Raw genomic sequence first — 15,720 nt, forward strand, 5'->3', positions numbered from 1 at the left:
ACATAAACAGAGAATAGCTGTTCAAGGACTATTTTAGTGCTGTGCAGTCAAAACAAAAGTTGTATTCTTCGGAATACAGAGGATAAATTTGCATTAGGAGAGGAAGCATAATCTAATGGTTAAAGGAATGTATCTCAGGTCTGATCCAATGCCTGTTAAAGTCAATGGAAAGACTCTCATTGACTTCAGTGGGTGTTGGATCAGGCCCTTCCTTGGATTCTGTCCGTTGCTCTGTAATTGACTGCGGTGTCACTTAACCTTTCTGTGTCTGCTTCTCAGTTTGTAAACTGAGGATAACATTATTTGCTTCCATTACAGGAGAATTGAGGTTTTATTTATTGGCTTTTGATATCCTCAAATGGAAGACACTATAGAAATGTGAAGTAGTATTATCATTAGCTAGCAAAATATAATTGTCCTCTTATATAAAATAAATGTACCTTTTTTCTAGTTTTAGATAGAATTTTTTCAAATGAAACAATATTTTGCTATACCATGGAATGTGTCTGCGTTTTTCTGTAGTATCATATAAATGACCTTTAAAGATGAGTGAAAGTTACATTGGAAATGATTTAGTAGTCATTTAGTTGCACAAGCTGGGTTTAGAAATACATTAGTAGAGACACTTAGCAAATCACATGACATATTTTAAATTCCATGTGGGGATTGATTTTCATAAATACATTATTGCTATAACTATGTGTTACTAGATTATACTTCATTTTTAAATCATATGTATTTAAATTGACCTATGCTAGTATGTGCAGATATGTCATGGGCCAAATCCTACAGGTTCTCCATCAAGCAAAACTCTAATTGGAATCCAATGGAAGGTATGCCTGAGTAATCCTCAGCAGGATTTGCTCCTACAGCGAAGGTCCATAGCACAAAACTGACAAAGGCCAAGATTTTCAGAAGTAACTAATGACTAGGGTTGCTGAAATGGAGATATTTCGAAGGGTCCTAATTTTTAGAAGGCCCTGAGCCCCTACCCTCCAAAAACTGGGCTCCTTTGAGGCATCTCTTCTGGAGCAACCAAAAATGGGGGCACCCAAAATCAGTAATCACTTTTGAAAATCTTGGCCAAAGTGTCTTCACTTCCTAGACAATTTTTAAGTCAATCCTTGATTATTTTATTATGTGTTAAGTATGCCATCTACTGGCAAAAATGCATCTTGGAACTTCTAGAACCAAAAAATGTGTCTACATATAAATATTTCATTTTGTTTATTAAAAATATAATAAATATGTACTATTAAGAAAGCTTTTAAAGAAATCTTAGAGCATTATTTGAAATCCAATTATTCTAAGTAAAGAATAGAATATCTGATTTTTTTCTTTCCAGAACTCAATTTGTAAATTCCTAATTCTAATACAGCAATTTTTGTTCATCTGTTTTGTTAGAACCTTACTGAATGATACATAGAAGCTCTCATTCTGCTTGTGTTTGCTTCCTGCACTGTTTGTTATCAGCTTGTTCCTGCTTTCTTATACTTAGTAATTTTCTCTCTGTCAATGATTAGCTAAGGAACACATACGTCGTAATCGGCAGAGCCGCACCTTTTTGGTGGAAAATGTCATAGGAGAGATCTGGTCCGAGTTGGAGGAAGGTAGGGTCTTTTTGTGAATTATCTTTACTCTTGCTGGTTTTATATTGCTGGTAAAAAACCCACAAACCTTTCCCACAAATTTATTGTGTGCTTTTGGTATTCTCAAATGACTAATTTAAAGGAAAATACAAGTATACGCACTGCTCTTAGTCTACAAGACTGGACTAGAATTTTGCATGCTCTAGAAAAGCATGTATTATTAAGTTGATGGGTTATAAAAGGGACAAACCCAGATTTTAAAATACAAGCCAGAGCATAATGTCCTCAGAATACACCTTATAAGCAAGCTGACACTGTAACATGTCTACAGAACGGTTAACACAATGGAACGTACACAGATGGCATGCACAATTCCACTTATCATAAAGATACATTCTCCCCACATGGGTGCTTAAGTCTGTAGCATAGGGCATACAAGTTTCACTTCCATTATAAATCACTGCAAATTATTCCATTAGGAACTGCTAATTTTCAAGCCAGCTGTCCCCAGTACAGATGTTCATGGCTTTCTGCTCGGGATGATGGCAACATTGCCTGCAGTATTAGTATTCCTATTGCTTAAGTGTTAGTAGACTGTTGTGTTTATACCGATGAAAATGATGTATGTTTGTTCCTGTTGCTTCATAGGTGACCGGTACATAGTTGTTGACAGTGGGGGAGGTACAGTGGATCTCACTGTCCATCAGATCAGGCTACCTGAAGGACATCTGAAGGAACTGTACAAGGCAACTGGTAAAATTACATTATTTACTACTCATTTCACTTGTGTAGTACTTCGAGTTTGATCTTACACCCTTACTGCCAATAAGGATGCTGTGACGTTTTACTATTTGCTTAAATTAGTTAATAGTTCATCTTATATTAAAATCAACATTCAAAAGGTCTTGCTAATTTCATGCGATTTCTGTCAATAGATAGTGTTAAATAACATTCAGTATATGTTTACTTTGAGAAAAGTAAAACTTTCTTTGAGAAGATAAGACACAGTGTCAAACTCTTCCTCACTTTGGCTCAGCACCAGTGTTGGTCTGACTTCCATCACTCGCACATGTGATACAGCATGGCCAAAGGGCAGCAGGAGAGTGTTAGCTTGGAGCTTTATTCCCTGCAAGGGGATGAAGGTTTGCTATAGATTAACTAGAGCACCTGAAGCCAATTAGAGCACTTGAAGCCAATTAGAGCACCAGCAGTCAGTCATGTGATTAAAAACCCCTGCTTCAGTCAGACAGTGTGGGAGTTGGAGCAGGAAGGTTTGGTTGGAGCAGAGAACAGTTTTGAAGAGAGACCAAAAGGAAAGTTTGGAGGAGTGCTGCGGTGGGCTGAGAAATCCAAAAAACCCTAGGTAAGGGGCACCTGGCTTATGTAGAAGAAGGGCAAGAAACCCCTTCACAAGCTGACGGGCAGGAGAGGGAGGTAGTCCAGGGGAAGGAACCGCTAGTTCAAGTGGTTCACCACAAACCTCAGGGCCCCTGAGTTGGGACCTGGAGAAGAGGGTGGGTCCAGGTCCCTCCCTCTCCACTCCCCTCCTCAAGGACACTAGTGGAGTAATTAAAATACCGATTCAGAGGCAAGCAATGGTGCCCTGAACCTTCCCCAAAGAAGAGAAAGCGTGAGACCCAGCATAACAATATCGGCAATTTGCCACACACACTAGATATCTCCCCTCTCATTTCATCTCTCCTAGGTCATCTCTAAACTATGGTGACCTGCATGGGCATTTAGAGGGTCACTATATGGCTGGCTGATAATCAGAACAAAAAATTGTTGTAAAGTCCCACCAGGCTGTTAACTGAGTGATTTGTCAGCAGAACAGTATTCTCCCACAGATTCATGTGAAAGCACACATGTGCCTTTAACTCCTAAAGGTAGAGCACCAAGATGGGTCCATCACCCTGATGGGAAAGGTGTGCCCTTATCTCAAATCAAATGACATAATGATTGGTCCGTGGCCAGGAAGTAAAATTCAACTCCCCAAAGTACATTCCCACCCCCAACTCCAGATCCAGTTGAGCTTTGCCTTGTGAGCTTTGCCATTAGCCACCTGAGACAATTCCTTAGTTGTCACAGAACCCATGAAATCCTGGGTTGGTCTTCTTCTAAATGATTCCTGAACTATCATCCTTGGTGACGCCAGTGCCACCACAGAGGAACCCAGCATATGTCTTTCTCTGTGCAGCAGGGCAACCTATTCATGAACACAAGCTCCGTCTTGATCTCCTCATGTACAAGATGGAACCATCAGTAATTTTAGTCCTTTCCCTGACAGTGAAAATACGCTTATCATGCTCTGGTCATTGCATTTTCATCCACTAAGCTATGTCAGTATGATCTGGATTTGTATATGATGGGCTCAAGTTCTAGTGAGCAATATACTATGTTAATATTATGTTTTGTTTCTAAAACAGGTGGGCCATATGGTTCTGTAGGCGTTGACTATGAGTTTGAAAAACTCCTGTGTAAAATATTTGGAGAGGATTTCATTGAACAATTTAAAATCAAGCGTCCTGCTGCTTGGGTGGATCTGATGATAGCATTTGAGTCCCGTAAAAGGGCAGCGGCCCCAGACAGAACTAATCCACTGAATATCACTCTGCCTTTCTCCTTCATTGACTATTATAAGAAGTTTCGAGGTCACAGCGTGGAACACGCCTTAAGGAAAAGCAAGTAAGTAGGCGATTGAACCTAGATAGATTCATAATTAACTACTCAACTGCTGGAAAGAATAACAAACTATCCTAATAGCAGGTAGCATAATAGATTGTAGTGAGAAAATGTAATCAAATGATGGGAAAATCATACTGCCTCAGATACAGTTACCAGAAAAGAAAGTTATATTCTAGTTTTTCTTAAGAGTTTTCTCCATAACACTTGCATCTTACTGTAGACTTCTTTCCGCGAATTCCACTAGACCATCTTCATTTATATGGCACCATTTCCTAAGGTTCCACATTGAGACAGTCTCTTGTTTTTCTGGCTATATGTGTAGGGCTAGATTCTTCACTGCACTGAGTTTATATTCAGTGCCACTAAGAGTCACCTTCCCACTTATCTGATTCTGGGCTGACCAGAAGCCACAAGAGCTTCTGGTGTAATTGAAAGCAGCCTACACAACTGTAGCAGTTCCACGGAGGGTTCCACCCTTGACATGCCCTTCATACAGTGGCTTGCAGGAGCCAGTGGTGCACAGCTGGCTGTTGGAGGAATTCTGGACAGCAGTGCAAAGCAGATAAAGTTGAGTCCAAGAATCTGTCGCATTCTGTACATGAACACACCTGCACTCTTACTTCCTTTCGCACAACCCCATCCATATTCATAACATTCCCATGCAACTCTCTGCCTTCCAAGAAGCATTCTGTGTTATTTTTTTCCAAATCAATTAGAATTGTTTGGGTGTTTTATTTTTTATTTGTCAATTATTTATTTAAATTGGGGTCCCCATTTTGCAGATAGAGATAGAGAAAATGAGGTTCAGAGAGGTTAAGTGACTTGCCAAAGGTCACAGGGGAATTATGTGGCTGACTGGAACCCCCATGCCTCCTTATTCCTAGACTTTTGAGTAAAATTTTCAAAACCACCTAAATGATTTAGGAGCCTAAATCCTATCCTAAACCAAAACCACTTTAGAAAATGGGGCTTAGACACTTAAAAAAATGTAACTTTCTACTTACTACAAACCCTTTTTCCCTCCCATGAATCATTCATAGTGGTGCGTTTTGGAAGTAATATAAATGCCAAAGAAATGGAGAGGGCAATGAGAGGGGGATGAAAATTGCTTAAATATATGTGAATGAAAAGGAGAAAATTACCCAGCTGTGACCAGCTCATGTAAGGGAGTCAGCAGTGGAATAACCTATTCCTGTTTTCAAACATTTCCTTGCCATTTTGCCTGCACTTCACAGCACACTGCTCAGAACGGAATTGCCATGCACGTGTGGTGCTCTTATTTATGTCCCTAGAGTTCCCAAGCCTGTTAATCTTCTTTGCGTGCTTGCAGTGGCCTTAAGATCTCCTGCTACTTGCACTGAAAGGATCATTTCCTTCTGAGGGATGCATTAGCTTTGTTTCAGATGAGCTGACATTGGAGGGAACATAAAATGTTTCAGTAGAACTCTGAACTTTAGTGATGCTGCTGAGAGGCAGTCAGGCCAGGAAAACCACAATTAAACAGAAGGCATTATTGCTGGTGGGAGGCACACTCAAGTATGCAGGTGGACAGGGACTGGCCATTTTACCTGCTGCAAGTGACATGCTTAACACAGAGGCTGTAAATCTGTGAATTTCTTACCAGCCATGTCCTTCAGCTCAAGGACCGATTTACTCTTAAAATTACTCATTTTAACAGCCTCCTTTGCTCTTTTGTTGCAGTGTGGATTTTGTCAAGTGGTCCTCCCAAGGAATGCTAAGGATGAGTCCAGATGCAATGAATGCCCTTTTCAAACCCACAATTGACCAGATCATTCAACATCTTAGTATGTATCAAGGTGTCAAGAGTTTCTGAGTGGACGTAAACTGAAGTATGATTTATCCAAATACCCATCTATCACAGCCCCAAAACTGGGAATTATGTTTAATGGAGTAATTTGACCCCATGAATGGTGGGTGAAAAATTTAATTCCCCCAAATCACCCAAAAACTGACCATCAGGGTTGCTCCAAGTCACCTAGTATCTTAATAGATATTTCTGGCTATTCTGTAGCTGTTGACCAGGCAATCAGTACTAAAGCTGCATAAACTTTATTTCCTCTTGAGCTTTCAGGAATACAAGTCATTAGACGATTGAAATCTAATTAATAGTCAACATCCCCTTTCTTTCTTTCTGTCTTTCTCATTAATTTGGATCTTGTCTAAAGAAAGACAGACAGACATATTAGGACATCTAGTTCATTTCTGTGCCAATGCAGGACTGTCCCCCACAAAATATTCTTCATTGTTCTGTCCAGTTCAATTTTACCACCGACAATAAACAAATAATAAGTGATGCATCTGGGTAAAAATAATTCCAAGCTTGGTTTAAACATAATTGGATGTGTTACTATAGTAGTGGAAGATGATGTGGCCAGATTGAGAAACCCCATGTCTAAATTCTCAATCCAACATAAGATTATTAGGCTTGTATCAACTGGAGTATATTATGTATAATAAGCATGAGAATATTATTTTAACACTGTACACAATACTGGATTGTTTATATCTAGAATATAGTGTCCAATTTGGGGCATCCTATATGAAAAATTGTATAATTATATTAGAGCACAGCATAATAAGACAACTAATATAAATGCAACAAAATAGTTTATATATGAATAGAAAATGAGAGAACTAAGATTATTTTGTTTTGACAAATAATTGAAGCAGCGTGATTGAAGCATTTAAACTAGGTACAGGTAACTATAACATTAAACTTAATCGATATGAGTGTTTTGAAGAGACCAGAACTAGAGAACAAGGGTTAAAGTAAAGAGAGAACATATGTAAGAAGAATTTAAGAAGGTATTATTTTGCAGGTGGAATACATTTCGGTTGAGATGGCAGAATCAGAAGTATTAATATTTTAAAATTGGATGATTATATGTAATGTAATAAAGTGAGCATTAATCAGTTTTGCCTGAGAATACCTGGCTGCTGTCTTGTATATCAGAAGCTCATGTGGAATATTCATCTAGACGGCTTCCCTCTCTGCCTCCAGACTGGCTTTTGGATTGGTTTGCACAGAAATGTGCCCGCTTTCATCTAGCAAAAATAAATAAATAAAATCTGGCTGAAGATAAAAATAAGTTTTAAAATATGTATCTAGTATCTCTACTACTTCAACCTTTTCTTCTGTTTTGAGGCCTATGCCCCTTCAGGCACATCCTCCATGTTAAATACAGGATATTTCTCTCTCAAAACAATAGACTCTTTCAGAACAAAAGACACTTTGGAAGTGTCACGGAGTTCATGGAGCCATTCCAGACATGTCCCTTCTTTCTGGTCCTATGCATGGATATTTGTTATGGGGCGCCCAGCATATCTCTTGCAAGATTATTCCACAGTCTAATGCAGGGGTTGGCAACCTTTCAGAAGTGGTGTGCCGAGTCTTCATTTATTCACTCTAATTTAAGGTTTCGCGTGCCAGTAACACATTTTAACATTTTTAGAAGGTCTCTTTCTATAAGTCTATAATATATAACTAAACTATTGTTGTATGTAAAGTAAATAAGGTTTTTAACATGTTTAAGAAGTTTCATTTAAAATTAAATTAAAATGCAGAGCCCCCCAGACTGGTGGCCAGGACCCGAGCAATGTGAGTGCCACTGAAAATCAGCTTGCATGCCGCCTTTGGCATCCATGCCATAGGTTGCCTACCCCTGGTCTAATGGGTTTTGCCATCAGGAAGTTTTCCTAGCTGAGCAGGCTTTGTCTCTCTGTTTAGGTGATCTGTTTGAAAAGCCAGAAGTAACCAATGTCAAGTTTCTGTTCCTGGTGGGTGGATTTGCCGAAGCCCCTTTACTCCAACAAGCTGTCCAGAATGCTTTCGGTTCAAAATGTCGAATCATCATTCCTCAGGATGTGGGCCTCACTATCCTCAAAGGCGCCGTCCTTTTTGGCTTAGACCCTGCTGTCATCAAAGTGCGACGTTCCCCTCTGACCTATGGGGTGGGTGTCCTGAATCGATTCGTGGAAGGAAAGCACCCGCCAGAGAAGCTGCTGGTTAAAGACGGCACACGATGGTGCACTGACGTCTTTGACAAATTTATCTCAGCCGACCAATCTGTAGCTCTTGGAGAAACAGTGTCGCGCAGTTACACACCTGCCAAGCCCTCCCAGTTAGTAATAGTGATCAATATCTACAGCTCGGAGCAAGATAATGTCGGTTTCATCACCGAGCCTGGAGTGAAAAAGTGTGGCACTCTTCGTCTGGATCTCACAGGAACTGATACTTTGGTGCCAACTCGGAGGGAGATCAAAACACTAATGCAGTTTGGGGACACTGAGATTAAAGCCATGGCCATTGATGTTGCCACTTCTAAGAGCGTCAAAGCTGGTATTGATTTCTTAAATTACTAAAAGTCCCTCTCACCATAGTCCATCTACGAAACTCTTATTTCAATGTTCCATTTTTTGACTTTCATATATGACGCAATCCACTTGAATTTCAGCAGGCTAGATGAGAACAGCCAATAGGTAGAGAGATATCAAGGTTTATTTTCCTCTTAAACGATCTAGTGAGATCTTCAAAAGTCCTAAAAGAGTTATGAGCACAAGTCTCATTGAAAGTCAATGTTCCTAAATCACTTAGATGCATTTGAAAATCCCACCTCTATTAAATAGTACAATCTGTTGTCACGTGCTAAAGATTAAGCTGAAGATTCCCAGATGGTTGCAAAAATTTACTTACAGGATTGATGTGAGAATTGGTTATTTGATCAGCACTGTCTTCTGACTATGAGAACACATCACTTTTTGACAGTGTTCATTTGTTTTAGATATTTTGGCCAAGTTTTCCAAATCTGGATGCCTAAAGTTAGGCTTCTAAATCTGTGTTTAGACACATAAAGAATAAAGACCTGATTTTCAAAGATGCTGACCATCCACATCTCCCACTGACTTCACTAGGAATGGACAATACTCACCAGTTGGGAAAAATCGGGGCTCTTCTGTGTTAGGTGCCTGCCTATGTATTTAGGAGCCTAACATTAAGTCCTCCTGTTTGAAAATGTCTGCCTTTATTTCTAAAGCTCATATTTATATAAAAGTTAACTGTTACCCTGGTTTAGATTTGAAAATTCTCTGATAACAAAGAAACTTTCCATTTTAGGGTTTTTTTTTATCAGTATTAATCTGAAATCTCTGATTACATTTTTTGACAAGTTAATCCACTGTTTTGTCATTTTGGAAGAGTGCTCAGTTGAGGACTTCCCCAGAAGTGAATACAAGTGAAAAAGGTGAAGTTTTCTGGATCAATAATATTATAAATTTTAAAGTAAACATTTCAGTTGAACAAAATATATTTTGGAGGTGTGCTGCACAGGCAGTAAGTAATGTGGGAGACAGAAGACAAAAGCCCCAGTTCAGCAATGAGCACCAGCAAGATACCAGAGTACAATGCATGATCAGGGGTCTGTCTGTAATGCAGGCACAATACAGTACTGCCTGTGGCATCACCATGCTTTCCAAATGGTACTGCTTTACTGAGATGTTTTCTAACACTCACACATCTGGAGCACCGCAGCTCCAGACAGGGCAGTTTTCATGTTATAAAAATCAATAAATGAGCCACTCCTGGAACCCTGCATCACCCATGAACTGGGAATCTCAGATTCAAATCCAAACCCCCATCCAATCTTGAGGTCCTGGACAAAACTGTAGCATCAGCTGAAAAACGCTGATATTTTAAATACTTTTAGCATTTTTATTTTAAACAAGGCTGCCCCTTCACCTGCTGCAATGTATTACACTTTCAAGACATTGAAAGGTTAATTGTTCAGTGGAACCGTTTTCCTTTAGTTCAGCATAGGTTACAGCCATAGAAGCCATTACTGACGACTTTTGAAAAAGGAAGCTTTATCAATCACTTGAGTAATTTATGCCCCAATTCTGCACTACTTACTTGAAGATACTGCTCTATTGGGATTTTGCCTAAGAAAAGAGTGCAGGATTGGGCCCTTATGTTCTGCCCTTGAATTCTTTGTCTCTCTCTTGCAGAATTCCCTAGTAGAATGTGAAAAAAATGTACTGAATTTAATAAAAAAGGGACTGGAAAATGCTAGTCACATTATCTGGCTAGATATTTCTTATAGAGTTACAAACTGCTTGCTAGCATTGTTTCCTGCTGCTTGCTCTGCTTAAAATGTTAAATATAAGATTTCTTTTGGTTGCCTTTCCTGGTTTACAAATAAGAGAACCTTTAAGATGAGTTATGAACAATATAATTTTATGTATATACAATATTTAAATACTGTACAGACTCTTTCTTTCTACAGTGCTATTTTCTTGTATAAAAATGCTCTTTGCCTCTGTTGGTTGCATTCAGCTGTTAATTGGAGATAACACAGTTTCTCACTCAGCTTTTGTAATTATAGGCTTTTAAAGATGGTAAGATATGGAATGTGCAAGGATGATCTTATAATAATGGGAGAGCAGTGTTGCTGTGTCAGAGAACTCAACAGCCTTCCTGCAATGCAGGTCAGACCAGTTGAGCGTACTATACAGACATGTTAGTCAGTTGCTGGGGTTTTTGTTTCTTTTTCCAAATGGTCACCATTTCATTTTCAAGAATGCATCATAATAATAAATGAATTCTCCTGTAAAATATGTGAAAATATAGAACTTATGCCCTGAGACTTCAGATACTGTGATAGGTACTTACCCAACTACCTAGGGAAGGCTGTGTATCATGACAGGTCCAGGCTATGCCAGCCTGCACAAGTTGTGGATGTGGCCCAATACTTTGTCTAATAGTGCCAAGATATGACTTGCATAAAGAAAAGCAGGTTTAAGATCCTTACATCCAATGTTAAATTATGTGGGCCCAATTCTGCATAGACTTTTACCCCGTAGAACTCCATTGATATTAAAGTATTTACCTTGCCATAAGTCAGCGCAGAATTAAGGTTAATAATGCCCTGTTACATGGATGCAATACTCACTGAATGGAGATCCAGCAGGGATTAATTTGTCCCTTTATTTTTGAGTGATGCTTGCAGCATGTTGGCAGTGAGTGAAGGGAGCTCTGCAGCCCCTCAAAAATGTAGCTCCTAAACAGCAGTGATTCTTTGCACATTTTATATTCGCCTTTTAAAAGATTCAAACTTGATCCAAGCTTTTTATTCTTTAAAAGATTTTGTTGTTGTGAAATGAGAAGAGTTTCCAGCTTCCTCTTTCAATCTAGTGGGAGCACTGTAAAACTTATTTTCCCAGAACTGAAGATTGCTGAGCAAATGACCGCACTGTCCCCAGTTCATTCCCCTGACCCTCCCACCCCAAAATAAAAGGTGTAGCCTTTTAGAATTAGAAGTAGACTATTACACTGCAACTACATGCTGTAGTTTGTAGCCGTTTTAAACAACTTCAAAATAGAAGTGGCATATGGAAGCCCATTTTAACAACATCAATTGAACCATCTGTTAGGCTTGTAAAACTGGTAGGAACTTCAGTAGGACAGAAGTTTCTAATTGAGTTGTTTATGGAATAGACATTCAAGTGTATTCTGCAGCAAATTCCCTGCAGAACACGGCATTTCAGACTATATTGTGCTATTTTAAGCGAACAAACCCTCCAGTCCTTAGGAAAAACTCCCAGTGACTTCAGTGGAAGTTCTGCTTGGGTGACGACTTGAGAGTTTGACCTAAAGCTGCTTAGCTCTTGTTCGGAAGTTAGCAGCTTGCTGTGGTTGAGTCTGATAACTGTACAGTGATGGTATAGACAGCATGTATCAGTATTCTTACACTGATTTTTATATACAGGAGATTGAATGCATTATTATGAGAAGGCCTAATTACATATTGCAGAGATTTAATAGCTGAGATAAGCTGCATATTTATAATACGAAGTGGCTTAAATGGATGAATGGCATAAAAGTTGTTGGGCATAACATTACAGTACTCACCTGCTTGGAGTATTCTTAAACTATATTATAAAATATCAGTCATTGTGGTCTTGTTCACCTCTCTGTGCAAGATGAATTCAAATTTCACCGACCTTTGGAGCAGTTCACAACTTGTTAGGATTGTACCTGAGTACTCCTGTGTCTTCAAAAGTGTCAAATAAAATACAATAAAGCTCTGGGTTTTGTGTGGTAGTGTTTTATTACTGTTCATCTTTGATTTTAATGTAAAAATAGTTATAAAAAGTATTGCAACTGTTTTTAGAAAGTAGCAGATTTTAGCATATATTTAAATATACTTCTGCATTTGCTTATTTTTTAATGTGCGCAACAGAGCAAAGATGGCATAGTTTACATACGTCATAGATTATTAGGAGGCTCCTGCCAGATGATCCAACTCTCTCTACATTGTTAGATATAGCTAAGGCATAAATGGCTTTGTAAAGCCAATAAGCATATTATACACTCTTGTATACTGCAGAGATATTATGAACAATGAGAGAGAGCTAGGCAATGGTTGGCAGCATAGTTAGAGAAGCGACATTGCCACCGCTTATGTATCTTAAGTTACATTAATTACACAACCTCAAGATATTAATTTGAGTTGGCCTCAAGCCTCAGAATTCAGATCAGGATTATAAATATCCCCCAACTTAGGTGGCTATTTGTATCTATTTGTATTTGTACCCAAATTCAGTGGCTACAGTTCTGATTTGGACTATTGTAAAGATAGGGTCCAGCTGCAAAATTGTGATTTGGTTCTTGATTTGGAGTCTGAGTATTCTAAAGTTCAGGTCTGTTGGTTTGGTTCAGGCTTATGAACTCAGAACATATTTTGAATATTAAGTTTCTTTGCACCAATCTGAATTTTTTTGCTGTATTTTCAGAACAAGTTTGAAATCTTGCTATTTATACAAGGTGACAAAAATGAGTTAGCACTCCTATAACAGAAGATTCAGCTTTTGATTCTCTATTAGGGCTGAGTTGTGCTCGGACATAGTGGAGAATGGCAGCTGCAGGTACCCGTTTGTAGCTCCCTTACCCTTGGCCATCCAACACCACTGGAAGGTAGAGCAGCAGGGAGCTATTCTAAGGCCTGGTCTACACTACGAGATTAGGTCGAATTTAGCAGCGCTAAATCGAATTAACCCTGCACCCATCCACACAACAAAGCCATTTACTTCGACATAAAGGGCTCTTAAAATCAATTTCTTTACTCCTCCTCGATGAGGGGAGTAGCGCTGAAATCGACATTTCTGGTTCGAATTAGGGTTAGTGTGAACTATTCTAACTTCTACCACTGGGATAAACTCCATTATGGAGCTCACACCAACAGAGAAACAGGCTGGTGTGAGCTCCACCATATCGCCTTCTGCCTCTGACCCCATCAGCTTGCCCCAGGCCTACTTACTCCTCCTTATGCTGAGGGATGGGGATGGGGATGCAGCTGACCTAGGGGCTCTTGGGAGATGTAGTCCAGCCCGGCAGCTCAGCCCATAGAGGTCAGTGGGCATGGACATGAGGCACAGCAGGTGAGGCACACGCAGATTAATGTCAAACTGACTGAAAATTAAATGTTTGTTTAGTTCCACAAACTGAAACATTTCAGATCAAAACGAAGGGAAAAATATATTTTGAGGCACATCAGAATTTTCTCACAGGAAATTTAGCTGTTGCGAAAACTGCATTTTCCATTGAAAAAACATTCTGATAGAAAATTTCCCAAGCAGCTTTAGTAAGCAGTGTACATAATTCAGCTTCAGCTTCCCACTGCCTCAAAGGAACATGACAGAGTTGTCCTTTCCCACCATTATTTTAGTATTCGCTCTAGAGCCCCTCACCGACACATCTAGAAAACACACAAATGTTGTAAAAGGGGTAAATTCGAGAGCATTGTATCTACTAATGTTAAATGATTCTATAGAATCACTGTCACCTGCTTTGGTGATGGAGTCCATGTAAAAATTTACAAGGATTAGATAGATCATGGAGATTTAAAACAGAAATGCTGACATTCAAGCTTTTGTGAATGGAGGACTTCAAAGCATTTGTTCTAAACCTTGCTTGTGGAGCTCTTTAAACTCAAACAGATCATTTTATAGGATATATTGAATAACTGTGTTGGACTCTCAACACTTCAGGCTGCACTTCACATAGATGAATTATGTCTGTGCAATATTTATGCTATAATTCATTTCTATATTTCTACTGGGGGACTGTACCTTTGAAACAGTGGATAACACAGAAAGAGAACTCATTTCACTCAGTTCTGTCTTCAAGTAGAATAATAATCACCGGCTATATTAAAATACAGTAAAGATATTTGAAAAAATAATCCATTCGTTAACAAAATTCACCCATAATGACCATTTCTGCCCTATTTTGAAACAGCATTTGGAAAATAATATTTCACAAGCTAGCATTCTGGTCAACAATCAAGAGACAGATTGCAGATTGGAGATGTATTAAAATGACAGTGTGATGACCTCCCCACAGTTGAAGGATATATTTTGCTTCCTGGTTACCACCAAGGAAAGTGTAATTATTTGTGTGTGTAGGCACAGACTCTGGGTGTGTTAGTGAGTGGTAGTAATGGCTGCAGGTGTGTGGGCATCAGCACTATAGCCAAGGGTTGTGGTTTTGTTAGAGAGTGTAGCACAGGCTCTGTGTGAGTGGGGTGTACCATACAGACTGTTGTTGGATGCATGTGGATGTAGCGCAAATTAGGTGCTTTTTAAGCCATGTGCACAGACTGTGAGGGGGTGTTCAGTACAGATGATGCAGGTGTGTACGTAGGCTAATTGGGTGTTCGTTAGGGGGTGTAGCACAGGCTGTGTGTGAATGCAGTGTGCAATAGTCTATTGTTGGATGCAGATGGGTGTGTAGCCCGGATTGGATGTTCGTTAGAGGTATAGCAAAGGCTGTGTGTAAGCGGAGTGTGCACTGCAGCCCAGATTGGTTGTTGGCTAGGGGTGTAGCACAGGTGTAATTGGTTGAGCAGTGGAGGAGAGGGTGATGGTGTGTCACAGGCAGAGAGCAGACGCTCTTTGGGGTTACAGTGACAATTGTCAGTCCCAGACACAAATGCTACCTAGTTCTGTTGCTGCCCTGCTCTCGGGGGCTCGGGACCAGGCCCTGCTGGGTTATCTCCCCAGCACAGCTTCACTCCCAGCCCCTGCTATCCCACCCTGGCTGGCTGAGGTCACAATACCCTAGCTGGGTGCAGGGCCTGCAGGTAGCAGCTGTCTCGGCTGAGCTCATCCAACTGTGGAGCCCAGCCAGCGGCAGGAGGCACCTGGTGCCTTCGGATCTGGGGAGAGCTCTGGGTTAGGGGCCCTTGGCTATAGTGCTGAAGCCCAGCCCAGTACCTGTTGTGAGTCCAACCCTGCCCGCCACCCCCGTAGTGTGAGGCCCAAGCCTGCTCCCACTAAGTCGCTGGGAGCTTTGCAGGGACTTTAGCGGCAACAGGAAGCCTTGATATCTCCAGTGCAGGGCTGGGTGAATGCGTGCTGCCAGGGGAATCAA

The 15,720-nt window shown here is 40.0% G+C and overlaps 1 protein-coding gene across 1 annotated transcript in view; it reads left to right on the forward strand.

Annotated features, from left to right (window-relative positions):
- The window catches only part of HSPA12A (heat shock protein family A (Hsp70) member 12A), an 83,073-nt gene extending 70,699 nt beyond the window's left edge, over positions 1-12,374 (forward strand). The window contains exons 8-12 of the mRNA XM_050958989.1: positions 1,524-1,610; positions 2,238-2,342; positions 4,016-4,274; positions 5,976-6,079; positions 8,023-12,374. Of these exons, the coding sequence (XP_050814946.1) occupies positions 1,524-1,610; positions 2,238-2,342; positions 4,016-4,274; positions 5,976-6,079; positions 8,023-8,657 (1,190 nt within the window). The 3' untranslated portion in view covers positions 8,658-12,374. The remainder of the gene's footprint in view (positions 1-1,523; positions 1,611-2,237; positions 2,343-4,015; positions 4,275-5,975; positions 6,080-8,022) is intronic.
- The last annotated feature ends 3,346 nt before the right edge of the window (positions 12,375-15,720 follow it).

This window comes from Gopherus flavomarginatus, chromosome 6 (genome assembly GCF_025201925.1).
Source record: "Gopherus flavomarginatus isolate rGopFla2 chromosome 6, rGopFla2.mat.asm, whole genome shotgun sequence".
Taxonomy (NCBI): domain Eukaryota; kingdom Metazoa; phylum Chordata; order Testudines; family Testudinidae; genus Gopherus; species Gopherus flavomarginatus.